The sequence below is a fragment of the Manacus candei genome, unplaced genomic scaffold, assembly GCF_025592945.1.
Source record: "Manacus candei isolate 608988 ecotype Guabito, Panama unplaced genomic scaffold, ASM2559294v1 h1tg000018l, whole genome shotgun sequence".
NCBI classification, from domain to species: Eukaryota; Metazoa; Chordata; class Aves; order Passeriformes; family Pipridae; genus Manacus; species Manacus candei.
Genome location: NW_026138066.1, coordinates 13,197,395 through 13,225,223, shown reverse-complemented (window position 1 = coordinate 13,225,223; position 27,829 = coordinate 13,197,395). Strand labels below are relative to the sequence as shown.

General features: G+C 45.1%; 1 protein-coding gene across 2 annotated transcripts; it reads left to right on the top strand.

Annotated features, from left to right (window-relative positions):
- Positions 1–52: 52 nt before the first annotated feature.
- SLC37A3 (solute carrier family 37 member 3) lies at positions 53–22,825 on the top strand. 2 transcript variants are annotated; one of them, XM_051784710.1, is made up of 15 exons: positions 53–174; positions 3,816–3,992; positions 4,433–4,547; positions 6,581–6,673; positions 7,120–7,203; positions 8,409–8,554; positions 9,147–9,243; positions 10,313–10,397; positions 11,424–11,605; positions 13,412–13,553; positions 14,754–14,855; positions 16,748–16,795; positions 17,540–17,691; positions 19,427–19,492; positions 20,347–22,825. In XM_051784710.1, exons 2-15 carry the CDS (start codon positions 3,892–3,894, stop codon positions 20,437–20,439), a joined length of 1,506 nt encoding a protein of 501 aa, XP_051640670.1. In that variant the 5' UTR covers positions 53–174; positions 3,816–3,891; the 3' UTR covers positions 20,440–22,825. The 2 variants fall into 2 exon arrangements, with proteins under 2 accessions (XP_051640670.1, XP_051640671.1); XM_051784711.1 differs by having other exon boundaries at positions 144–213.
- Positions 22,826–27,829: the final 5,004 nt, after the last annotated feature.

The following is a 27,829-nucleotide window of genomic DNA, read 5'->3' as shown; positions in this document are numbered from 1 at the left end:
GCCGGCCGGGGGACGCTGCCGGCGCCGCTTGCTGCCCGCCCCCGGACGGGAGGCGGGCAGGGCCCCTCGGCAGCGGCCGGGGCCGGACTACAGCTCCCGCCGCTCCGCGGGACCGCCCGGAAGGGCCGCCTCCCTCCCGCCGACTTCCTCCGGCAGCGCTGGGCGCCGGGCGCGGTACGCGGGGCCGGGCGGGCGGCGGGAGCTCCCCGGGAGGTGCGGTGGGAGGGGATGCCGTGGGATGGGATGCGGTGGGATGGGATGCGGTGGGATGCGATGCCGCGGCGGGGTAGCGGCGGTGGCGGAGCCGGTGCATGCCCTGCGCTGCCCGCTCGGCTCCGCTCCTCGCCCCGCCGAGGACGTGGCCGCTCCGCCACCTGCGCGGGGACCGGGGCGGGAGGAGCCGCGTCCTCCCCGCCGAGCCGAGCGCGGGGGATGCGCTGCCGGGCTCCGGGCGCTGCCGCCGCTGCAGATGCGCTGCCAGCGGGAGCCCGGCGGTCGGATCGTGCTCCCATCCTCCCGGTGCTCGGGCAGCCCCTGTTCTTCCCAGACAGCGTCTGACGGGGGCTCGGGGGTGGCGGACGGTCTGCCTGTGGTGGCGGCGGAGGGCCCTGTGTGGGTTTGGGTTTGTGCTGCCGTGCTTCTGTCAGTTTGGAAAGATGGCGTAAGAGTGGGAGCTTTTGTTAGTTAGGGTTTATTTATTTATTTATTTATTTATTTATTTTATTTAATTTTTAAGAAAAAAATCCGTTTGTTTGGCACTTTTTAAGTCTCAGGAATGTGAATGCTAGTCTTTCCTGCCAGCTTTGAGGGACGGCAAGATAGTATTAAGGAAGTTTGTTTTGAACTTAAGGTGTCTTATTTTGACCTTAAGGTGTCTTATTACGACTTTAAGTGAAGGGATAAGAGAACTAAGGGGGAAGCTTAACAAATAAGGGTGAAAGCTTAACAGAAGCTTACTCAAAATATTGGCTAGCTGAAGATAAATAGTGCAAAACAGTTAGACAAAGTAGTCTTAATACTCTGAAAGTGCTCCTCTTCCTTTCTTAAAGGCTTGTGCTTCACTGTCCTGAGTTCTGTGGGTTATCCTACTGCCTAGTTTTTGCTTCTCCTCCACTACAAACTTACTGCGGTGTTCTCAGAATAATTAGAAGACTAATTTTTGAGGATTAACCTCCTAGTTGCATGTATTTCTAGCCTAGGGAGAATGTCAGTTTTGAATAAAGAAAGGACAGGATGAAGAAAAAGGGAAAACAAAATCTTTCACAGTCATCTCTATACTGTGAAAATGTCCTGTGCCAGAAGGTCTTCTAGAAAGCTAGCTGAGATTGAGAAGCTCTGAGAAACAGATCGTTTCAATAATAAATGCTATAGAACAATAGGTGACTTTAAGGTCAAACGAGGTCTTATCTTTAAAAAGACTCAGTATCTTGGACAAATAAGATCTATATTTGCATCTGTTGACATGAAGCGAGTAGTAAATCTTGTGCTCCGGGCTGCAAACTGATTACCTGAGGAAGGAACTTTTCCCTGCAGTGTTGCACAACTGGCAGTGGTTTGCTTTCCTCAGGAGTGCTCTGTAACCTGCTGTTGCCTGGTGGGAGGGGAGGGAGAGGCAAGGAAGAAGAACGAGCTCTTGTGTTTGACCAACAGACCATGTGGTTCACAGGCCCATAAGGACCGCGGTGCTGGGAAATTGGAGTGCCTTGGCTTCCCTTCTCTTCTTCATGCAGCTTGTATGGCAGACAGCCCTGAGCAGCGTTACCACTGCCTGAAAGGGAGTAGCCCTGTGTGGTACTTGTGTGGGTGCTGAGTTTTCATTCACTGGTGCTGAGAAATGGTCTGAGACCTCAGGGGGAGAGTAGTATCAAGACTACTTGTGAAGTTGCCTCTTCCTGGGCTAGCCTTGCCTTCCCACAGCTCCAGCTGTAGGTGCTTTTTTTCTTCCTCTGTGCAAACCTAAGCAATCTAGAAGCATGTCCCTACAAGGAGGTGCTGGCACACCAAGGTGCTCTGTGCTAGCTGGAGCAGTGGGAGTGTGGCTCAAATGCACCTGGGTTGTATAGAGGCAGGTCTTGTACAGACTTGCTGTATTTGTCTTGGATGAGAATGGAGGCATTCAGGTGTGGTGTAGGTTAAACATGACTCCAGTGTCTCAGAGCGGTCACAGCTGGATCCATATTACTCAGAGGATCTCTATGCCGTACTCTGTTCTGGAGGTCAGATGTGACCTGTTTTGGAGGTCAGGTTTCAGTTTCCATGACGGTTCATGTCTCCAGTAGTAGCTGTTATCCTTTTGTCAATCAGGCTCGCATCATCATTTAGAGGACAGGAAACAAAGACTTCCTGCAGTGAAAGATGTCTTAATGAAACCTTTAAAAGCTATTAGAAGGAAGAGCAGAAAGTCTCTGTGAAATACAGCATTTTCAGCAGCAAAAATTTGGATGAGACTGTGTCTGGGCAGTGACTTCTAATTTCTCCAAGTGAGGTTATAAAGCCGAACTTGAAAAGTCTTCTGTCAGATTTGCAAATAATTACAAAAATACAAAAAGCACCCGTGGATACAGAAGAATACAAAGGCACTATCTTCTGTCTTATTTCAGTGCTGAGGGGGAACCAGTTTAGTTTCAGTTCCTTTGGGGGAACAGGTGTGGTGCTTTATTTTACCTCTCCTCGGCTTTCAGAATGCGTGTTGTTTGCACATCTTCTGCAAATGCAGTTCCCACCAGTGGATTTGTCCCAGTGTCTCAGGCCAGTGAGTGCTGACAGGATTGAGCTCTGCCTTCAGCAGCAGTGTTGGTGTGCAGCATCTCTCTCTCTCTGCACTGCTCTGTCTGTCACATGGACACAAGCCTTTGTGTAGCTGCTTTTTGATCTGTGGTAGGGAAGTTGGCTGAAAAAGATCTCAACCAAGGAAACAAAAGGCAACTGTGGGGAGAGATTCACCACCTTGCTGCCCAGTGGGGCTGTTTGCCAATCTCAAGTTAGCAGAAATGGTCCCTCGACCACGCCAGCACAGCTCAAGGAGTGGAGTAGTGTGACATAAACTAGCATGAAGAAACTGTGCATCTATCATAGCCTTCCCTCAGCAGTGATAATTTCTGGGTATGTAGAAGTTGGGGCAGATGTCACCCGTGCCCTACAGGAAGGTATGACTTGTGCTGTACTAATGAGTTAGTGACAGATGGAGCTGTAATGTCGGGCTTGAGAATAAATAGGCAGGGAGTCTAGCTGTTGGATTTCAGCACTGTCCTCACGGTTACTTTCCTTTTTCCATCTGTGCAAGTCCACTCTTGGCTATATTCTTTCAACAACATCTTAACAAGGCAGTTAGATCCCAAACCATTCTTCTCCAGCAGCCAAACGCTGCTCTCATGATTTCATCACCAGTCTATGACCAGCCAGGTAGCAGTGGAAAGCTGTCTTATTTATGACCACACTGTAGTTCATCATGTGTGTAAATGGTGCAGAATGGTTTTTAATGTGGGAATGCTGGGAATTGGTAGATCCAGGGGGAACCCCTTTGGTGATGGGCACTGAAGAGGTATATGCTAGGGGAGAAACAAAAAAGAAGTGGGTTGGGAGATGACCATCAGGGTACTGAGAGAATGGGAATAAAAAGGCATGTTTAGGCATAGAAGATGTTAAGGAATGTACAAGTGATGAGATAGGTAGTGGTGTGAAACAGACGGGGAAGGAATGGTGGGGAGTTGTTTTTTCTGAATTCCAGCTGTTTGGGGAACAAAACTGTGCTTTATCCATGTGTTTTAATCCAAATATATTTTCTTTTCTCCTCCCTTCCCACCTTTTTGTTTAAGTGAGAAGAAAAAAATGACCTAATCACCATCCCGCCCTTGTGGCCAAGGCAGGAGCAAAGGTAGGGCTGCCAGGAACATGGCTTTGCCTGGAAGCTTACGGAGGCAGCCTGCAAACAGAGGCCTTGTGTCCCATTGCACCCACCATCATGTTGTTGTGTTCCTGCTGACCTTCTTCAGGTGGGTTCAGTGTGTCTCTGCACAGAGAGGTGTTCATCTCACTGAATTTAGGGAAGCGAGAGCATATCATAGAAGAATGAAGGCAGGGAAATAGTCTTAACCTTTGGCTGTGAGCCTTGAAAACTAACTTATAAGCTCATAGAGCCAATCAGTCTGGGACTCATGCAGTTATAGAGGTAAGGGTGTTATGTCCCTGGGGAATCCAAGCACCAAAGGTGAGGTTGGCTGTGCCAAGCCAAGAGCAGTCTATTGCAGAAGGGTGAAATCCCTGTCTTCCCATAATTTGGGGGTTCCCACTGCTGACTGCTATCTCCAAAACTGCCAGTCCTCTGCTATGCTGCCTGCTGAGACAGTGTGTATCTGTATTTGATACCCCACCCTTTCCCACTTGACCTCCAGAGAAGATCTGGCCAACCTGTGTCTTGTGTGTTTTCTGGCAGTTATTCCCTGCTCCATGCTTCCAGAAAGACATTCAGTAATGTCAAAGTCAGCATTTCCAGCCAATGGACTCCTTCCTGCCTTAACAGCACGGCCCCTGAGCTCCAGCCATATGAGGTAAGGACACAAGGGATAGGGCAGTGCAAAGAAAGATGGGTAACTTCCAGTGTGCTGGAACTTGTGAACTTGTGGTGCCCAAGAGGCCCCTTTAGGTGTCTGTCAGGAACACTTCTCGGAATGGGAGCAGAAACTTCAGGTGTTTGCATTGTAGTTTTATGGATCATCAGGTGATGGTGAAATCTTTCCTAGTGGTCCCCAGAGAGCAACTCCTCAGAAAGTTACAGTGTTCCAATGGAAATGAGGACCCCAGCAGAGTCTGTAATAGGCAGCAACATGAAGGAGGGGGAAAGAGGGACCCTTCCTCGGAAGTGTTGGAGGCAATAAACTGAAGCAGTTAATGGGCTTCCAGAGAGTTCTGTGAAATCCTGGTTGTGCTTTCTCTGTGGCAGTGGTGCTGCTACCACCCTGTTAAAAGAATAGCCAAACTGGGAGAGAAGAAAGCTATCTGAGAGGGCTAGCTGCTTGTCCTAAATGTCTTTATCTTGCATCTAAAAGGTCTGATTTCCAAAAGTGCTGAACATCCAGTACCCCTTGTCTGTAAAATCCTAGACTCAGTGAAAGCAGTGGGAGGTTTGGCAGTGTTTGCCTGCAGGAAAGTAAGTTGTATGCTGCTTGGTTCTCACAAATGGGAATGCAAGAACTACCTCCTGGCTCCTACCTGTGGTGTTTTTAGAGCCATTCTTGTGTTTAGTAATGCTTTGTCCTGATGCTTTTGAGAAGTGGAAGAAATCATACATTAACAGCATGGTCACAGGCCATGAGATCTGTTGGAGCAGGGAGTTCTAAGCTGGTTGCTCGAGTGTTTGTATTAGAAATCATCAGTTATTTGAATGTTTGACAGAAGGATGATAAATGCTGACTTTTTGCGATAAGTGAAAGCAGTAAATTGTGCCTGAATTGTGTTGAGGATTTTATAGTGTGTCTAAAAGGAGTGAGCATCTCAGGGATGCCAAATTGAAACACAAGGTGTTTATATTTAGTTCTTTAACTGACATTCAAACAACCAGTATGTCTTGGAAGCTGTTTTGATTTTTTTTTTTTTTTAATATATATAGATGATTCAGTGCTTGATGGATGTTGAGGTGCATGTGTCTGATCAAGAAAGTAGTCAAACGAGTCCTTTAGGTGTCAATTTAGGTTACATCTTTTAAACTAAGTGGATATGTAATTAGTGTTGTCTGTACAGAATGTTCTCCTGGAGAGATAGAATCAAACTAAAACTGATGACATTTGAGTTAGGCACATCCATAGGTCAGGTTTGGATTGGATTGGTTTGTTTTCTAATGGGGGCATTGTGAGAAGGGAAGAAAACTTTGTTTTGATTAACTCCATTCTTTAAGTTATCCTCAAAGCTTGCTACTTGCAGCTGATGTCACTAATCTTTCTTTGGGGACAATTGAGTCTTTTTTTCCCTTTTTTTGATCATATTGAAAAAAAAATGAAACTCAGGGTAAGCACAAAAACTAACAACATTAGTGACTGGAGTTTGTTGTAAATAATTTCCAACCAGTCTTTTTCTTCCCCTCGTTCCTTTTGTGTTCTTTCTTTTCTGTTTGTGGTCTGTCATTTCATATTCTGGCTGCTGCCACAAATACTTTAAGGGAATTATTCATTTAGTGAAGACAGCAAGATAAGTACAGAAGAGATGCTGCACATAAAACAGAATATGCCTTTATTGTATTATTCATTAAGATGTTCATCAGTGTTTTAGAGTAAGAATCTGTCTAACATTGCGTGCTTGTTAGAAGTAGGGTTTGCTTTGCCAGTTGTTTGCCTTGATCCAGGTTGAACAAGCGTTTCTTGCTGGTGATTTGTTTGCTTGTCTTTTAGAAGTGAAACAAAGTTGGGAGTGGGCATTTTCTGCAGTATATAATACCACAATTGTTCCTGATTTGATAATTAAAGTGTTGGAGGAATGAGAGGTTGCTGGGGCCAGATGCTGTTCTGCTCCAGAATTTGGGTTTCCATTGAAATAGAGTAGGATGAGCTCCACCTCTTCCTGTTTACCTGTTAAAATTTTCTCTCTGTAGCTCTGGAACAGCAACCAGTTATTTCCAAATGCAGAAGAAGCAACTCTCTTCCTGGGAACATTGGACACTATCTTTTTGTTTTCCTATGCTATGGTGAGTAAAACTAATGCAAGCTGCTAAGCTTTGGTTGAATCTTAATGGGAAGATCACACCCACATTAAAAAGCTTAGCTCAGAGGCATGGTTTTTTTCCTTCAGCTTCTGTTAGTTCTGCCCATGCCTGTCACCCACGTGAAGATGCTTTTTAACAATCACAAGATAAATACTATCACTTCAGAATTTCTTATACACCTGTTACTAGGGGGTGGGAGGACTAGTTCTGTCTATCCAAGAATTCTCAGATGAATTTTTTTAAACAAGAAATGTAATGAACAGCTATGAGCAGGATTTCTTTGGTGGCAGAAAAAGTGGTTAGAATCAAACTGTAAGTTGGTATAACAGCAACATTTGGACTAGTTTGACCCTTCTACATCATTTTAATTCTTACAGATATCAGGTGCAAGTCTTCTGGCTTTGTTTAATGCTGTGTTTTGTTCTTAGGGTCTCTTTGTCAGTGGCATAGTTGGGGATCGCCTGAATTTACGCTGGGTTTTGTCTTTTGGCATGTGTTCCTCAGCTCTGGTGGTAAGTTGGGACATAGTAGTGGGATTTAAAAATCTCTCTTAGGCTTTCTGGGTAGGGTTTTACTTATGGGGAGAAAAGGCTCTGTTTCTGTGTGAATTTGCTCATGAGCTGTAGCTATACCTCAGTGGTCTCAAAGCCTGTGGGTAAAACTTGGTTCTGGATGCATGTACTGCATTGTCTGAAGCACAGACCTATGCTGGATGACTCACCTCTTCCTGAAATATCTATTTCTGGATACTGTGTCAGAAGGAAATTCTTAACTTTGGGGCACTGTCTAGAGACTTAATGAACAGCTTTTGTTCAAGATTGGTGTATTTGGACTTTGGGGGACTGTTTTCTAATATAACTTAATTTCTTAGCCCACACATGTTGTTATCTAGGCCTTTGCTTTCAAACACAATCTTTGTTCTTTGAAGGACATGCTAACAATACCAAGCATTCATTTACTTGTTTTATAATTGCTAGGAGGGTATGTGTCAAAAAAGAATGTCTCCTTAAAACAAAAGGATATTTCAGCTTCAAGCCATTGCACATAAATGTGAATCATTTTTATCTCATGGTGGTTTTCTGGTTGTTAAAGCCATGCTAAGATGTGTGGAGTGTGTTTGATTTACCCAGTTGGCTACAAACCCCACTGTGGCCTATTGCACTCTGCAAACACATGACCACAAATGTGCATCAAGCACAGTGTCCCACAACGTGTGTTTATTTTGGCTAGTTTGGGTTAGAGCTCTTAGTAATTTGAGATCTGGCTGTAGTATTTGTGTTAAATTTTGCGAAGATAAATGACTGCTGAGGGTTCTGTGTTTGCGTAGAGCCTCGAGGAATCGGATGTCAGTACAAGAGCAGATCAAGAGGCTACTGTATTTTTAGTGTTGTTACCAAGAGTATTTGTCTCTTTCTTCTCCTCTCTTGTTGTAACTGTGCTGTTTAGGAAGACAAAAGTCTTTTGGAGAGGAAGTGCCCTGACAGCACATTTGTCTCTGGAGCTGTTTGGGCTCTGAAGTTGGAGCTGTGGTGGCTCAGCAGAGGGTGCTCTTCACTCTGCACTGTGTCTCAAACAATGCCAGGCTGGCCTCTGGCCTGGCCCCTGCATGGGACCAGCTCCCTGAAAGGCTGTTGCTTTTTTTAGGCCCCCACTCCTGCCTGGCTTTCAGCGGTAGCCTGAGGGTTTATTCTCTGTTTTGCACCACCCTCCCCCATAGGTATTCTTCTTTGGCACACTCACAGAATGGCTGCATTTCTACAACAAGTGGTTCTACTGCTGTCTCTGGGTTGTGAATGGCTTGCTGCAGTCCACTGGCTGGCCCTGCGTGGTTGCTGTCATGGGAAATTGGTTTGGAAAAGCTGGGTAAGTTAAGTTTTCTTTAGTGACTCACACGACCTGCTGAGTAACAGATTGAGCTGAAATTCTCAAACCAGGAAGGCCAGCTGTTAGATCGTAATTAAAGTTGGGTGGGATGAAATATGCCTTACTTGTTACATTATATCCTTTTTTGTCTTTTTGTGTGTGTGTTAAAAGCACAGATTCAAACTTCAAAAATCTCATAGTGCAGAGTGACTGAATTTGAATTTTCCTACCACTGGAAAACTGTTTCTGTCTCCTTACCACTAAAGAGATCAAATGGAAACTGACTCATTGCACGTTCAACTCTGTCACTTTGGGACATTGCAGATGAGCTCTAGCCATGGCCTGTAACCTTGTTGCCAGCTCACCTCTGCTGTAACACAGATGTTTCAGAATAGAACATACATGTGGTACCCCCAAGTTGTTGTGTGTTTTGTTTTAAATGAACTTCAAGTCTCTTTGAAGTGGATTGGGAAAATACTGTAACTTTATTCATAAGTTAAAGTTCACTTTAATGTTTTATCTTTGTCTTGTTCCTAATGTCATCTCTCCTCACATTGCTGGTTTCAAATTATTTTTTTTTCTCCTTCTTCAGGAGGGGTTTTGTGTTTGGACTCTGGAGTGCCTGTGCATCTGTGGGAAATATCCTTGGGGCATTCCTTGCATCCTGTGTTCTCAAATATGGCTATGAGGTAGGTATTGCTGTCTGGCTTCTAGCTATGCCTGCATGTCTGATTGGGTTATGAAACACTAGTTTCTTATCTTGTCTTTGGGAGATAACAGGTTCATGTGTCCAGTTTCATCTTCCCGAATTCCGTGGAGGCAAGCAGTAGGCAGAATCGAAAAGCCGTTCCTTGGTGACTCTTCCCAGTTGGGAGAAACAAGCCTGAGACTTCCCTGTAAATGGGACTGATGTTATTGAAGAGCTCTAGTGTCACAGTATACCCTCTTCTGATTTGCGTGGCTTAAAGTGCTCTTCAGAGTCATCCATCACAGGTTCTCACTTAACTGGAGGCACAGCTGCTGTCACTGGGAAGGGGCCAGGCACGCAATGTGTTGCCTGTGGCAGGCAGGGGCTTGAGTCCAGGGAGTGCAAGTGAACCAGCACATCTCACAGTGTGTGACCTGTGGGGACAGGCTGGCAGAGCTGAGCGTGTCATTCTGGAGATGAGGAGGCTTAGGGTACCAATAGCAACCTTCCAAAGCCTCTGGGAAGATTGCTGAGAAATCAGATCCGGACTTTTTCCTGGGTTGCACTGTGAGAGAGGGGAAAAAGCAGTGGATATAAAGTGAAGTGGGGATAATTCCAACCGGATGTTCAGAAAACTATTTTGCTGTGAAGTATGTTAAGCATTGGAACAAGGGGACAGAGCCTGGAGTATCTGTCTTTGGAAGATTTCAAGACCCGATTGAACAAAGCTCTGAACAACCTGGTCTGAATTTGGTGTTTGATCCTTCTTTGAGCAGTCCTTCCAATATAGCTGGAATTCTGGTTGTGTTTGGTCAGCTCCTTCCTCACTGCTGTTGCCTCAGTACACTAAAACAGCTGTTTTAGTGTGGTCTTTCAGCCTAGATAGGGCCAAATCTGTTCAGGAGACGCAGAGATCACTCGTTTCCAAGTTTTATGGATGCAATCTGTGTTGTCGTAGCTGTGTTTGCTCTCTAACAAGGTTGGAATGTAAAAAGAAACCCTCATTAGTCAGGGAAGCCTGTGTGACTGAAAGTGCTTTGAAAAAGAATCTTTTATTTATTTCTCCTCAGTATGCTTTCTTGGTGACTGCCTCGGTACAGTTTGCTGGAGGAGTCATTGTGTTCTTTGGGCTCCTGACGTCACCGAAGGAAGTGGGTAAGTAGAAGAGAGCTGTACTGTTTCAGTCCCCTCATGGAAAGCAGGTCTGCAGCTTTCCATGTAGTACTACTAAAAGCACTGCTCATTCTGACAGTACCTATCCTCAGGGCTCTTACAAAATGGTGTTGCACTTAAGTGTATTTAATGGAGCAAATACTTTACTCGCCCAGATCACACTAAATGCCACCATGCATCCCGTGTATAGAGTCTGGATATTTTTTTAAAGCAACTAAAATAGCCTGGCTCTAACATCTCCATTAGGATGTGCCTAATTATCAGTTTTTCTTCACCTAAAGAAGCTGCAGACAAACTGATAACTGGCTATTGTAGGAGAAAAGTATAGCAAGCCTTAACCATGCAGTAGGAAGGGAAAGTAGGTCTCCCACAGCCAGTTAAATAGCTCCAGGGTTGGATGTGGTCCTTTTCTGAGAAGGTGGTAGGCAAGTCAAAGTGTAACAGGAAAACAGAAGAATGTTTGGGCTTTGACAGGGCCATGGAGAAGGTTTTCCAGTTGCCTGCAAAGGCTATGAAGTTGGTAGCATTAATGCTACCACAAAGAGTGCTCATAAGAGTGCTCTGCATCCCAGGAAGCACAGTGCAGTTTCCAGGCCTTCCACTCCAGTGGAGGCATTAACAGGCAGCAGCTGAGTATGCTCAGCCTCCACAGTCAAGGGAAGTGGTATCCAGGAGCCAGGTCTGAGAATCCCAACCACTAAATAAGGGGGGAAATGCACTAATATGTTGTGTCTTCCAACTAATGGCCAGACACTCAGAACAGACAAAGCCGACGCCAGGATCACACAATACTTTCAAGAGCGCTAGAAGACAAAGGGTAGAAACTGGCGGCACTGCAGAACACCATCTAGAAGAGTTTCTAAGCCAAAGGAGGATGGAGGTATGGGAGAGCAAGGGAATTGCTGGAAGGTAGAATTACTTAAAAGAAGTGAGCATAGCTTTAGAGTGGGGAGAAGGTGAACAGGCTGTGGTCTGTTTTTCCTGTTGCTTATCCCTTGTAAAACTTAGGCCTCCCTGAGCTTGGAGCAGATGAAGACATCGTTGTGGAAGAAGATGCCAACAGACCTTTAATGGGCAGTGATGATGCAGACGATGATGACCGGAATTACTCTATTCAAGCAACTGACACTGACAACCAGCCAAAGGCCATTGGATTTTTCCAAGCTTGTTGTCTTCCTGGAGTAATACTGGTGAGGACACAGATTCTTGAGTGAAGGCTGGCTTACCTGTTAAACATAAAGCTGACTTTTTGTGCTGTTAGCATTTGTTGATGTCATTGTTAGTATGTTGACCATATGTAGTTGTTGACATCTGACTTCTTATGCTGTTAACATCTTGGGGTTGGGCCTGTTGTCCTTGTGCACATGGATTATAATACTGTCTAGTATGTTGGTTGTTGCTCTTCCCATCGGGCCCCTGCTTCATGGAGGGCATGTAATGAGCCAGCAAAGGGCAACAGAGATCCTGCCTGTTCTGCTGTGGATTTGGAAGGGAGGCCACGAGCAAAAGTTGCTGTAGGATGCTTTCTTGGTAAGATAGATATTTGCCCTGAGGAGTGAGGTTCTCACTGTTAGCTGAGCATCACACAGAGCTCTGTGGTGCTGATATTGAGGTTTGGGGTTTTTGAGTTGCCTTAAAGCAGAAAGCTGGCCTGAAAAGCCTGAATCAGCATGATGTAACATCTGGCAAAGTATGCAGGCTTTTTATAAACAGCTGGAAGCAAGGCCTGGTGATGCAGTTTCCAACATATCCTTCTCCTGTCCCTTGTGTGAGAACTTGTACTTCTGCATCAGCAGTACTGCCCAATTCATGGATTTGATTCAGCTGAAAAATTAACCTGTCACTAAAAAACAATATTAACTTTCTGCAGCAGTGGGCTGTGGCTCCCCTGAGTGCTAGAACCAGTACAAGAAAGGGGGCAGGGTGGCTGGCTCAGCAGTACAGTGTGAACTGTCTGGATTTGGTCACGAAGCAGAATGGGTAGTGTTGTCAGGCATACTTAATGAGTAAAGCAGTTGGCTGTTGTGATTGAGGCAACAGAAAATCTAGAAGGGATGGGTGCATTGTCAGTGTTTTGGGTGCAGGACAATGACGGTTCTGTTGTTAAGACCCGTTGAGGGATGGCAAAAGAAAGCAAACCCATTTTGAGTTCCTTCCTAACATGGCTAAGTGCCTTATGCAAAATTTCTTAGGGTGGCATCTGCATTAGTTGATGTGTGACTTTTTTTATTGGCTGGAACAAAAGAGAATAACAGCAGCTGAGGTGACTGGTTTTGTATGTTGGATTTTGAGGACATGTTCTGCACCCTAATCCAGCAACCTGAACACCTCTGAGTCTGTGAGTTTTATCTGATGTCAGATTAGTGCCCAGCCAAATCAAGACACTATGTCAGATTGGTGAGAGACCAAGGACCTAAGGAGAAATTGAGCCCAGCAGCCAAAAGCAGGAGGTTGTTTCAGCTGTTGGGTTTGGAAGCATGTGCTTAACTTTGGCCAAACTTTCATCTTGTCCTGGAATACTTGCCTGGGGATCATGAACGAAGCTTTCTCTTCTGGTGCTGCAAGCAGATGAGCCTTCTGAGCAGCACAAGATAGTACAGAGGAACTACTTCACATAACTTTTCTCAGCATGATGCACAGATGACTAAATCTCAAGCTTGTTTCATGTCGCGTGCTTGGCTCCCTTCTCTTGAGAAGGTGAATTAAATTTTCTTCATTTTTGAAACCTGGTGTCATTTCCTCTCAAGGTTACACTGAAAGTGTTTTAACCCATTGCATTCAGCGAAAAAAAACCCCTTCTTGACAGTGATTTTTGTATTCCTGGGTTCCCTTTGATGTTCAGCATTAAGCTTTCATAATGCTGTCTTCTTACATGAAATGTAGAAGCACTTCCCTCTGAAAGCTCTAGCTGGATCCAGAGCTTTATGTGAAGAAGAATCAAACACTGTTTGCATTTCTCAAGTGCTAACTGCTCGCTGGCCCTCTTTTTGTTCCAGTACTCTTTGGCCTATGCCTGCTTGAAACTGGTGAATTACTCGTTCTTCTTCTGGCTGCCCTTCTACCTCAGCAACAACTTTGGATGGAAAGAAGCAGAAGCTGACCAGCTCTCAATCTGGTATGATGTGGGAGGAATCATAGGTGAGTGAGCAATTGCCCTGCTAGCATTTGAAAGTGAAAGGCAGCAAATGCAGCCAGAGCAGTCATGTTCGGTGGGATCCAGCTGTTCAGTGAATATGTGAAAATTCTAGATATGTATGTGGCTGCTAGGCCTTTTTTTTTTTTTTCTTAAACACAGAGTATGTGACCCCATAAAGAGTTTACGTATAATTAAAGGGCACTATCATACTCTTGAACATTACCCCCAGCTGGCATTTTCCTTTACTGACTAGGACTTCTGAAAAGTGCTGTGTACAAAACGGTGCCCCTGCTTGCTACTTTCTTTCCAACAAGTACCCTTGAGGGATATTTAGATCTGGACTTACTGAGTTCTGATCTGTCCCTTCTGTCCTGTGTTTTTAAGGACAGACTCAGCCCAGATCTTGGCAGAGCAGGGACCAACTGTGTTATGTTCAGAAATAAAATGTAATTGCACTTGTTTCTGCTGGCTGCAAAATCTTACCCTGTTCCTCCAGAATAAAGAACATACTGTATATGTGTTTAGACTTCCACTCTTATGTGCTCAGTTTCTTGCTTTATTACCTTGTCCATTTAGCTTTCCTAGAATAGCCATCCTTGTTTGGGCCTGTTCAAGGTCAGTAATTTTGCCTCTGTGGCCTTTTCTATGTTAGGCTTTCTCAGCATTCTAGTTTTTACCAGCAGAGCAGTTCCTACAGAGGTAGCAGTGATACATAAGGTGATTTTTGTTGGCCTTTGGCAGTTGCTGGAATCAGTTGCACCTACCCTAAGAAGGTGAAACAGCAGGAAGTATGAGGCCCCTGTGTGATAGTGCTTTTCCTGTGAGAAAAAACAGCCTTTTCTTACACTTTCAGTTGAAGGACCCAGCCACAATGTTAAACTTGCTTAATCCAGAGTTGTGGTGGTCCTAGAGCTGTGATGGTCCTATAGGGGAAGAAAAAGAAAAGTGGGAGCATTGGCTAGTTGTGTGCCAGAAAAAGCAGGCTTTTCCTAGGAAAGCAGCATGGGAAGTTTTCCCTGTTTTATCAGTTGTCTTTTTGTCTGGGGCAGTAAGGCCAGGAGACCTAGTTTTCAGGATATTAGAGAGAATATGTATTGGTGAGAAGGCAAGAGGCCACTGCCCTCAGTGAAATGAGTTTTATTTAAGGTGTCGGCATCCTGAACCTGACAGTGGTTTTTTTTGTTTTGTTTTGATTTTTGCAGGTGGGACTATCCAGGGCTTGATTTCTGATGTGCTACAGAAGAGAGCCCCAGTGCTAGCAACTAGCCTGCTTTTTGCTGTAGGCTCTCTATTCGGATACAGCCGTGAGTATGCTTGTGCTGCGCAGTGATAAGAGGTTCATTCAGTACATCTTAGAGAGAACCAGAGCACAGCCTGTTCTAATTATGTTTTCTGGCCTTGAAACTGCTTCTGGATCAGAATGGTGCCTTTTGGTTTATTTTGCTGAAGTGTGGCACTGCACAGAAAGAAATCTGTTCTCTGGTTAATGAGGTGGAAAAGAATTAGCTGAGTGGTTAAATTTCCCTATACTGGTGAATTATGGTACTGATCCTTCTCCAGTGTCAATGTTTTAGCATCGTCATTGTGTCAACACCACAACTGGCAAAGCAGGAAATCTCAGGTGCTTCCCTGTAGTAAGAGGAAAGAGAATCTAGGGACAGATCTGTGCTGGGGTATATATACACTACACAGGGCAAAAGAAGCTCTTAGACTTCACCTCTTACACTTCTGTAAGTGGTGAAATTGGAGAGTTTCTGCCTCTTTTTTAATAAATATAATTCTTGGTGTTTCATTATTGAATGGAGTCTGTCAGGAAAACAGAGCATAAGGAGTCAGGAAGATGTAATTTCTATGAAACCTCCTTGAAGAACTTCTAAGTGTGACAGTTTTGTGTGTTCAGACAGAGCATCCTGTGGTACCAGAGTGATTTAACTCACTGGGATGTCATTTCACTTCTTTATGTCTTCCTCCAAAGTGGGGTGGTGATACAGGCAGGCTTCTGTAGAGCACTTTGAGATCTGTGAACAGGTGCTGGAGTCAGACAGGAAAAGTACAGTGTGCCTTTTGGAAGCACGTGGGCTTACTCAGATGGTCTTGCAGTAAGGTCAGTAAGTCGGGACCACTGAGTGGCAACGAGTGGGTTTGGTGGAGTTCATTGGAGTTTTTGTAGGCTCTTGTGCTAACTCATTGCTTTCAAAAGTGGATTAGAAGTAAATATGAACTTATTGCTGATGAAGTTTGAATTTTCTACTAGATATCAGAGCAGCCAGGGTTCTACATGCCTTGTGCTTAACTCAAAATGCACTACTGTCCAGCCAGATACAGAAATTTCAGACAGGTGATCCAGTTCCTGCAGTGTGATAATTCTATTTCCATCGGCCAAACCAAGAAACCTTTTTGTGCCCATAGTGTGTTACATGTAATAGTTACAATGGCCTGGGAAATATGTGAAGAGGGCTGCAATTTGCCTTACATGTAGTAACTCACCTAAGCTGAAGTGAGTAAGGAATTCAGGTAATGCCTGACAGTGAGATATCAGGGAAAACAGCATCTGAAAAGCGCTAAGGGACTGTAATGGAAAACCAGCTGCTGGTGGAAATACAAATGAAGCCTGTAGATGCTCAAACGTGGCTTTGTAAGGAGGAGTTGGGATATGGGGGTTTGCATTTTTTTTGCTTTATTGTGCAGCATTGTTTAGACAGTTGCTGGATCACAACCTCCAGGTATAATCTCTGTATTTAAAAAAGTGTTTTGGAAAATTCAGAATGAGTGGAAGGGCTGATTCAATTGCTAAATACTTTTATGGTGAGAGTTTGAGCTGAGTCTGACTTTCCCAGAGAGAGAGGAAGGAGAGTAAATGCAAGCTGTGTGTCACAGAAAGAGGCATGACACAGGCTGAAATACAGAGCCAGGCAAATCTGATGTTGAAGTAGGCCACAAAATTTTAGTGGCAAAGATGATTTTTCTACTGTAAAGTGCTCTCAGGAAACTTCTGGGTCTTTGACCTCTTAATGCCTTTGCAGTAAGACTCATCTCTGTAGAAGTCTCTGGTCAAACAGAAGTTTTTGTTGTCACTGTGTAGCAAACTGAGCAAGCAGTTCAAAGTAGATGTGTCCATGCTTCTTTCTGAACTGAAGTGAATGGTTTTCTCAAGTTCATTTGTTTTATTTACACTCACCTGGCCTTTCTCTTGCAGGTTCTCCAAACAGCAAACCTATCAATGCTGTGATCATGACAATTACAGGTATCTTATCAAAAGCCACTGTTCTACTAGTAGACATCTGTATCCATTGCAGAACAATCAATAACACCAGCCAGGTGGTGGTGAAAGGTGTTTGTGTGTGCTGTGATCTCTGCTGGTTTTGCAGAAAGAGTGAAAGCTGGGGCCCAGTTTCTGTTACCTTTGGAAGACAGCTCTAGGAAAACTGCTTTACAGAGGGAGGTATGGAATAATGGCTTGGAGCTGAGGGGATCTGCCTTGACTCAGTATGATGGAGACAGATTTATGGTAAAATACCTAGCAGTAATCTGGTGTCTGAGGAAGTGGATAGATGGCAGAGTCATGAGCTGCAGCTCAAATTTGAGGGCGTTTGTCAGAACCTGAAATACTTTGTGTACTGTGAGAGGTCACAAGGTTTTTGTGCTACCAGACATACTGTGCTGTGTTATGGAATTAAGATTAGCCCACATGAATAGAGCCTTTCTTTTCAAACACTCCTACTTTGGAACTCCCTGTCCTGTTGTTGTGGGGGTTTTTTTGCCTTCCATCTCTTCCGTGAACCCTTAGAGACTGAGACTGTAGCATGGGGATGTACTGTGCAGGGTGTTCCATGACCGTATGCTTCACCTGCAGTTAGTCTGTGAGCACTGTCCTTAGACTTAATTCTTTTCCTGAGCTTTGCATGGTAGGAAGTTTGTGTTTTGAAGGTGCTCTGTTGAGAATTAGAGTGTTTGTTTTGCACCAAGGCTGTTTTCTTGTCACTCTCAGGATTTTTCATCGGAGGCCCTTCTAACATGATCAGTTCTGCAATTTCTGCTGACCTGGGGCGCCAGGATCTGGTGAAAGGCAGCAGTGAGGCTCTGGCAACAGTCACAGGAATTGTGGATGGAACTGGCAGTATCGGTGCTGCAGTGGGCCAGGTGAGGCTACCAAAGGAAAATTAAGGTCTGGGGAAGGAAGCAAAGAGTCTGTTGTGGTTAAGAGATGTTAGTGCATTCCTCAATCCAAAGTTGTGTGGGGAGAGGGGGTTGGGTCGTTTTTTTAAAATAATTACTTATTTAGGATCCAACCAAGGGAACCTGTCTGTTTTATCAAGGTTTCCAGTGGAAGCAATTTAATTAAGAACTAAACTAAGTATTCATAGTGCCAGTGTTATGGCACTTTCATAATTCAAATGAATTTTGGAGACTTTTGTACCCCGAACTCCAAAAAGCAATTAAAGGCCAGCTTTGCAAAGAGTGAAAATAAAATATTTTTACATTTGTTTGGGATTTTTTGTTTAAAGATGATAGCAAAACGTTTGCTTACAGAAAAGTTTACCTATACAACTGAGTAAAATTGAATGTTTATTATGTTGAATGTTACAGTGTTTATGAAGTAATTTAAAATTTACTCTTATTTGTAGTTCATGTCTGAGGATGTGTTTTACGCCCTGTAAATCCAGCACTACTTGCTTCAATAGTCAGTATGCTGCCAGAGGTCTGAGGACTAGACTGTTGCAGAGAAGGAAGCTGACAGTGTGCCCACTGGGGATGTTCTTTCTTCTCACATACAAGTGTTAGCTATGTGGAAGAACACAGTGGTGCTTTGGGGAGGATTTAGTAGAAAGATCAGAGCCAGTTCTATTCCAGGCGTCCTCTAGTGATGGTAAAAAGCCAAGGACGCAGGCAAGGCATGCGAGTTTCTTTTCTAGAAAGGGATTTGGGTTTGTACTTGCCATTGATTGCCTGATAAATACAGTTGTTCAGTCTCTGTTTTATAGGATAAATGCTGCTTAGATCCTTTAAACATGGAAAACTACAAGTGCTTTGTGGACATACATAAGTGCACTGTTACACTCAGTGTTCTTCTTGCGTCGTCTACAGTGTTTCTGTCTTCCCACACACATACCATTCAGACTTACATCATCATAAAAATTGGGTCTCTAGTTCTGAAAAATTCCACCTGCCTCCCATTCCAGCACTGCATTTATTCCAACAGAGACAACCGTGATGTCATTCCGGGGGTGTGTGAATAACAGCAAACGCACAATGAACGTGTTAGAAATTCAGATCCTGTTCTGTGCTGATATACCCAGTAGTGAAGAAGGGAGGCCCTTGTGCAGCATCTGAATATAAATCTGCTAATAGGGAATATATTTCCCTGTGTGGCCTCTGCAGCCTTGTTGAACCAGGGTGCAGTTCAGAACAGACTGTAGTCTCAAGTGTCTTGCCTACGATGGAGGGTTAAGTAGTCAGTGGTTGCACAGCTCTTGAAAATGTGTCCTGTGTAATTTATAAGCCATTCTAGAGCTTTTAGTTCTTCTGAGAGTACTTACATCCACTTATGTCCCAGTGTTCTGTGCAAAAACCTTGTATTCAGCGGAGTCAATTTGTCACCCTTTGAAACTGTAGTTCAGTTCTGTCTTTACGCTGCTCTGAGTTACTGTAAAGCTTCAGGATGGTGTCTGCTTTACTAACACTGTGGGTTTTACACAGAAAAAGGCTGCTCTCCTGAGTCATCTCTTCTGATAGGAAAAGATCAGCTGGAAGGTTTTGTGATCAGCTCTGTGTGGTGTGCTAACAGCCCACAAATTCTAGAAAATGAAAGTGTCATGCCTGAAAGTCATCCTTATCTTCCCAGTTTGAATGATTTCTTTTTTTTATTTCTATTTAGTATCTAGTGTCTTTGATCCAGGAGAACCTGGGGTGGATGTGGGTTTTCTATTTCTTCATTCTAATGGTAAGAAATCATTTTTTTAAAAATTCTTTATCGAAGTTCAATTTGCAATAGAAAGTTTTTGTGAGAACCTGAAAGTTGTGACTTAGGGACGGACTCTGTCTCTGCAGCACCTGTGACCTCTGATGTTGTTCTTAATGTGGTCTGTGGTGTGGCTTTGCCTCAGGGTATCTAAATCAACTGTTGTCTTTTGGGATCCCTAAAAGTCACGTTATCCGAGAGGAACTGAGCTTGTGGCAGAGACACTAAAATACTTGCCTAAAAATACCTGTATGCATTTCCTGAAGCTCATACCACCTGACTGACTTCCAAGGCAGGAGATTTCCCTTCTTCATCTCCATAATATGTAGTTCCTAATATTTTCAGAGAGCTGAAGTTAAGCTGCTTGTTAGCCCTTGAAGATTATTGGAGGGAGTGATGAGGATCTGAAAACTAAGATGAAAATGCCTTGCCCTGGTACACCCCTGGGGGAGAACTGTGTTCAGGCCCTGACCTCCTTAACATCTCCACAGTGGTGAATGCTGCACAATTCACTTGGTCTTCCCTGCCGGAAGTGCCAGGAATTGTCTTTGCATCTGTGCTGACAAAGGAAAAGGCCACTTTGGTAAACAGCAGAGGTGGCGAGGAGGAAGGCCACCGAGGAGCTGAAGAGCTCATCTTTATGACAAGACGATCGTGACAGCTGAAATTGTATGAGCTTTCCTGCAAGCTCAGTCCTTCCATCCGCTGTGTCATCTTGTCATTGCTTCTCTTAGCCTGTGTCTTTTTGGGGTGGCCTTGGATGTGTGTTGGGGCATGGGATTGCTGCAGCTCTGTTTTCTCTGTGCTAATTGTCCTGGATATGCTTCTTTTCACAGACAAGTTCAACAATCCTGTTCATTTCACCACTGATAGTGAGGGAGATCAGGTTGCTTCTGCATGAGCGGCGCCTGCGAATGCTGGCAGAGTGACTTCTGCTTGCCTCTGGAAGGACTGTTGTATGGAACTGACAGCTGGAACTCTAATCAAAACTCTGGGAGACTTGTTTCTTACATCCTTCAGGTCTGGACTAATTCAAAATGGCTCCACAAGACTGGATTGACTCGCCTTTGGCGAGCTCAGTAGTGAAATACCGAATACCCATCCTGAGGCCGCCTGCGTCATGGAGCTGCTGACCTAAGCCAGACAATCCCCGGGACTGATGGATTGTCCCAGACTCTTCCATGCCAGCAGCCACACTTGATTCTTCTGATAGGTGGTCTCACTGCTATACCCTTTCTTATTTATTTCTGGATGTGCTGACCAAAGGTCAGCTGTTTAAAACTGACGGTTTTCGAGAGGCTGTCTTGCAATGAATTCTGATGCTCTGTTGTGCTGGTGAAATCATCCAGTGCAGTTCATGGGTAGGCTAAATTTATGATCACTTAAGCTTTTAGAAAGGGCAAAAGTAATTATTTGGAATTTACACTGTCCTGTTGTTTAAAAACTGCTGTTGCTAAATCCATGCACAGATGGACCTCTGCTATCCCTAGCTATTAATTGTTACATATTCTAGTAGAGTCACATGGAGAAGTCACATCTATATTTGTTTTTAGCATTTTTTAATACTATTACTAATCTCTGAGAAATGAGATTTCATTTTTTTTAACTATTTAAACAGACAAATAGTGTGCAATACTTTACTATGATCTCTGAAATAAGCCTTAATAGATCCTTTGTGTCTAAAGGATACTTGAATGGCTTCAGGGTTCAGTAATGGGACACTTTCACTACAGCTTTGTTTATTGAACCTGATCATTACTGACCAAAATGGGTCTGTCAGGTGACCCTCTGAAGGAAACTGATGTTACTGACTTCATACTTCTTGGGCAATTGCTCATCTCTAGCAAAGAAGGACCAGAATGGAATTAAAGGAATTTAAGGGACCTGGCTGCTCTTGGACATAGGCTTCCAGACAGGGACTGAAGCGTACTCATGGAATAGCATTTATGAGCAACTGCTGCTGTGTTCCCCTATGCTACTCTGCCTACAGCTGCCTAGGGGAACTCAAGCTCCAGGGTTTGAAAGCTTGAGTCATGTATCTTGAAGGGAAAGGTAGAGGCAAGTCAGCACTAAAAACATGTGGCTGCACTTAGTGTGGTGGTGTTGGAGTGCTTTGCAGTGCTGCAGTAGGTAGGATGACTGACTGACACCTCTGACATTTGTTGGTGATGTTAAAGGGGTCACCGAGTAAGTTCTCAACAAATTGTTTTCTACTTATGCCTTGGATGTTTCACTGTAATAGGTATGTGTTAACCTGCAGAACTTTAGACCAAACACTATGTCCAACTAGTCAGCAATGCTGGGATGGGGGGCAGGAAAATTCTTCGAGCTGAGAATTTGAAACTTTTTAAAGGGCAACAGTTGCCTTTTTGACTTGTACAGTGATTTTATTTTTTAATTGATGAATGTCAATTTTTAGTCATATGTTGATTGTAATGAGAGGAACATCATTAGTGCCTTACGGTTTTAGAGTATCGAACAGTTGCTTGGTGATTGCTGCTTCTGCAGTGATGTCTCTGTGCAGCTTTGCTTAATGTGAAACTCAGTTGCCCCATTTTGTACATTTTTTGGGAGTCTTTCTTTCTCTCTTAGTGGAGGTGATTCTTGCATCTTTTTGCTAACCCTCAAAAAATTTTACTGCTTGGGAAAATGATGCCATTAAGCTGATGTGGGACCTGAATCCTGTTCTCGTTTCTTCTCATTCCCATTCCAATTTTTGCCTGTATAATTAGAGCAGGAGACTGAGAATCTATCATCCTGTTCTCAGAATTATGCCCTGGGGTTAGTGTTCACATCCCAAGCTACTCATTAGCCCCTGTACAAACAGAATGAAAACTCCCTGAAATTTAGTTCTAAAATTGATGGCGGCACCATTTGCCTCAGCCATGGCGTCTGAGGATCTCTGGTTTCAAATTCCAACCTGGATGAGCTTTTTGGCCGTCTGGGCAGTAGATAAGCTGCTGATGAAAGGTGGGGTGGGAAAGGGACATCGCCAGGGTCGGGGCGGGGGGGAGGAGAGGCCGGCCCCTGTAACAAATGGCTTCCTGTAAACAGTTCTGTCCCCTCTGGAGAAGTGTCAGATGTGATTCGAGCACCGCAAGCACGGGCGGCCCCGGTTGCTGCATCCAAGTGCACGGCAGTGCTTTGAGGCCACCCGCAATTAGGGAGGCGTGCCTGTGGCTCCGGGACTGTTGTTGTTGTCCTTATCCTGGATTTTTGGTTCTGTGTATTTCCTCAAGGTGCTCGGATGGAGAACGGTTTTCAATCTGGTTGTGTCCAAACTGATCTCATGTGAATAAACTTACTTTGACTTGATCTGGGCTAGTTCTTCCATGTGCTTTATTCCACTCTTCCCAGTGTGGTTCTGCAGAGCATGCTTCTCATCCTCCTCACAGGCCTGGCTTTAACAGCTGCTTTTCACTCAACTGCTATGAAGACCTGAGCCCTGACTAATGTTGAAACCGAACCCTCATCCCAACCTAAAACGGGACCATGTTCCCACATGCTGTGGTTTGGCACTCTTCCTGGTCAGGCTCACAGGAGGTTTTGTGGGAGTCCCCTAACAGATGTCCATAATGCTGTAAGTAATGATCTTAACTAAAGAAGCCAATACATATACTTGGTTTTATTAATTTATTTCTTTGTTGATCTGCATGTAGAAGTCAGGTGTTCTTCCCTTGGAATTAAATGTGCCATGTGGCTGCGGGTCCTGCTGTGCCTCCTCTCCTGTGGCTTGTTTCTTTAAACACGAATCCACACCTACACTTAGCTGTGTTTAAATGGACACAGCAGGGAACTTGGTAATTGTGTTTGTGTTTTATATTTACCATAAATCCAGAGTTGAGCACAATACCAGATCACTGGAGAAACTTCGGTGCCTGCACATTCTGGTCCCTCAACCCCCAGTAGTTTGGTGGTGCTATGATGCTGCTCCTCAAAAAACTAACAGTTCATATTTTTACCCTTTTTCTGTTACTTTTTTTCCAACTTACTCATCAGGAACTTTTCAGCCTACTCTGGAAGTACTCTGAGGAGTAAAGCATTGCTTGAGTATGTATTTGAAAATGCAGATAATAGCAGTCCCCATCACCACCACTGTGACTATGATCTCCAGAACTGAATGCTTGGGCAAGCCAAAGTTTAGGAATTACTTAACTTTAGAGTGCAAAGGAAACACATTAGGAACTAATCTTGAGGTGGTTAGACTGAACACCAGGATGTGACAGACTGTCTGACCAAGGTGGTTGTGAAAGAAAAGATGTTCTTCAGCCCCATAGAGCTTTCCTGTATCAAGGAAGGTCCTTACAATAGATGCCCTGCAAGCATTGCTGCTGCGTCCTGATCTTCTTGGAAGCCTGGAATGCAAATGGTGTGGACATCTGCCTGGAGGCAGTACCACAGGGTCTCCAAAGCGGGGAGAATTGGGCTTCTGCTCTAAGTGCAGGGCAGCCTTACAGAGCATGTGAGCTGCTTGCCCTTACCAAACCCAGAAGAGCAGCATTCCCTTCTGCAGGAGAGTGGGAGTAGAAGCAGCAGCGTGATTTAGGGGTTGTTTTTTCCCCGAGATAAAAGGAGAAAGTATTTTGAGGTAGTCCCACAGATCTCACCAGTACAAGCACTGGCTGCTCAGGGATGTCTCGGACACAGTGCTCTTTGATTACTCTCCTGTAATTTTGCTCTCTATGCAGCAGTGGCCAAAGAGCTCTGCCAAACCTGTTTGCAATTTCTCCCCTCCTCTTCTTTTCTAGGTTCTTTTCTAACTGGAAGTGCCTACGAGGATGTTTTGGGTTCTGTATTGCAGAAGTTTTCTAAGGCACAGCATGCCCACCTTCCTGCATCTTTGTCAAGCCTTATCTAATCCTTTTAGTAAACAGCCTCCCGCTTGCAGAAGGCTGTAAATACAAGCTCTTAGGCCGCTGTGTGGGGCTGTGTGGGGCTGAATCGGGGCTCTGTGTGATATGTACATGCCCACACAAGCATCCCTGATCCCTGGAAGTGTTAAAGGCCAGCCTGGATGGGGCTCTGAGAAATCTGGTCTAGTGGAAGTGTCCCTGCCTATGGCAGAGGGGTTGCAACTAGAGGATCATTAAGGTCCCTTCCAACACAAGCCATTCTGTGATTCTATTAAAGCCTTTCCTAAATGAGAGTTCCTCGGATGTGTATGTACAGTAGTAAAAAGATGAATTTAGGCAATTGCTGCGAACGTTTCCTTTGGTTCTCTTGTGATAGTGATGATGTTTGTTTACACCTGGATCCCAGAGGGAATGTCTCCTTTGACCAGGTCTGCAACAGCATGAAGGTGTTGATGAAAACAAATGCAATGGGCAAATGAGAATGTATTCCTGGAGCCAAGGAGCACACAGCAAGCTTTGTGGATCTCTTGTTAGGTTTAAAAGTACTGCCAGGAGAAGGGAGACTGCTGCTGAGATTACGGAGACTCAGGTAAACTGTTTGGGGACAATCTGTCTTGTTTGGGAATAGATTTTAATGCAGCAGGTGGCAGTTGGTGGACCTCTAGGTGAGTTGATGAAGTCTGTGTCCATTGGTGTTCTTGCTCAGCTGTGAAGGATAGCAAACCCATACACCTTGTCCTTGTAGGCCATGTAAGTAGCAGTAGAATCCACAGTTTACCAGTGGAATGACAACAGCTGAGGATGAAATTAGTTGCATGTGCTAATTAAATCTTTCTTTATAATGCAGTAAGCAAAATATTGGGGATTCGGGATGGGTTGATTTCTCTGGGCTTCTGGATTCCAACACTAGCTCAGAGAACTCCTATACTGGGACACCTATATCCTTACTCTTTTTCCCATTTGTCAGGTGGGAATGGTTTCTAGAAACTCACTCATCCACCACAGGGTGCATGGCAGAAAAAAGCAACGTTGGGCTGACAAAAGCTGGTGTTTGCCGGCAGTGAGTGCCAGAGATGACAAAGCAGTTGGGCTACGGCCGACTGCGCTATTCAGCCGGAAGGATGGGAGTATCTGAGAGGCAGTTTCATTGGGACTGGCGCAACTATCCATTCACCTTCGGTCTCCTTGCCCTCTGCTGTAACTCCTGCACCCTTCTGGGAATATTAATGTTTCATTTCTTCCAGTCAGAAGCAGGTTCATCCCAGGACTGTTTATCAAGGCATGGCAACAAGTAGGGCAGACGACAACAAGCAGCGGCGGTTCTTCCTGTTGAATGCAAAGGAGCTGTTCTGTGAGGACAGAGCCAAAGGTGGGAGCCCTGCCTGTGAGAGCAGGAATGTGTCAGCAGGAGTGAGTTGTGAATCAGTGCACGCCTTCTAAACGTCAGGTGAGTGCGTGTGCAGGGCCGGGAGAGCCTCTGCTGGACAGAGCTTTGTTTCTGTGCTCATCTGTGGTGCCATCTGGGGCTACGGGAGCTCTCAGGCCAATTTTTAAAGATTGTCTTGGCTCTGTGTGCTCAGACTGCATCAGGGCTGGTTTCTCTGAGGGAAAGAGGAAGGGCAACACGGAGCCATGGCCCCAACAAGCTGAGTGCCAGCCTGGTTATGAGGGAATCTGGCCTTTGCTCCCAGATGGCAAAAAACAGATTGCTTTATGTGTCTGGTTCCACTGTACTTTGCCATCTACTTTGGCCACTGTTTTACTCTCCATTGGATGAGGATCTCTGCCTATCTTCTGCAACTTTATTGACTGCAATTTTCTCAACTGCCTTCACTTCTTAGGAAGGGAGCAGGGAGTTGTTTTGGAGAGACAAGAACTGGGTTTGCTGACTCTTTTATTTGCTCTTTTTCTCCTAATTCCACAGTTTTTACCTCAGTTTGCCTGTTCGACCTCAAACGTGCAGGTCATTTTTAATGTCCCCAGTCCGTTTTCTTTGCTCCAGCCTTTGTGGTAGCTTGTCTCCAGGACTGGAGAAGGAGCTGGTATTTTCTGTGCTAACAAAGTGAGCATTGTAATGCAGTTGCAGAGTGGGTGGATGTGACTGCCGACAGACAGATGTATTCCTTCTGCTAGGGTGTGGATTAAGGCTCAAGGTGACTTTGTTCCTGCATAAATTCACTAACTTTCCCTGGGGAACTGAAGGGGCAGGGTTGCAAGGGGAGAATTATGATAAATGAAAGTGTCGGAAGGAAATGCACTTACATAGCCTGTGCTACCGAAGCATAAATGTGTGCTCTGTGAGGAGCTTTCAGTGTACCTTAAGGTACCACTCCGTGGGTTAAGAAAACCCAGGACGCTGTTTAGCTGGGAATTTGAGCTTGGCTCCCTGCAGGCTGCTCTCCCACTATAATTGCCTGGTTAAGTGGATTAGTGAGCAGCAGCATGGCTTGTTTGGGGTTAGGCAGGCACTGAGGGAGCGAGGAGGGCCCCGTTCCTCACAAGAGGATGAGACACAGGCAGTGTTTGCTGCAGGAAACAGTGCTGCTCTCTACCAGTCAGACTTGTTTGATGCTGAAAGCTGTGGCTGACGGTCGGGTTGTCATTGCGGGAGCTCATTGGGAAGGGTCCCATGGAAACAGTTCCTTTCAGAGCTATCACTTGTCCTTATCTGCCGCGAGGTGGGTATGGTGACAGCAAATCACATCTTGGGACACTTCTTCTCTGCCTTTGTTGCCATGGGAATCGGTGTCTCATGCAGCTTTGTCTTCTGTGAAAAAAGAGAAGTATTGTTACCTCCCCTGGCTTGCCCACCAAAATGTGCTGAGGATGAGAGGGGGGTTGTGGTCAGCCACAGAGCGCCTGGAGCAAACCTTCGTGTCAGGGACAAGACTGTGAGGCTTGGCTTAAAATCTCTCCTGGCCATGCAGGTCCCTCTGCAGTAGTTGCCACACCTGTGCTATGGTGGGGGGGAGATGCAGAGCACAAAGCAGAGAGGCACACTGGCCCAGGTGGCCCTGTCCCACTCACCCTGGGTCCCAGATGCTATCAGACCTTGCCAGAGTAACAGGGCTGGAACCTGCCCTTGCATCCACTTCACAGTTAGGTATAAGAATCTGGGTCATGCAGATGTCTGACATGCCAAAATATGACATCAGTTCAAAAGCCTGACAAGGCCCAGGGATTTGAATGTGGGAACTCAGGTGGGGTCCCCTGCCTTTGGGGGAGTTGAAGGAGAGGGGCAGAGGTGCCCCAGATTCATAGGGAGAGGTGACGTGTTTCATCTCCCTGGGTGACTGAGCAGCCCCTGGGAGGGATGTGGGAAGCACTCAGCTGACCTTTCCCAACCAGGAGGCGAAGGCCCTGTGGAGCCACTGAAGGGACTTAAGGAGTTCCCAAGGAGCAGGATCCCAGTTGGGTTCCTAATCCAGCATCTGCATCTCTCCTGTGCTTCAGCTCACTTGATCAA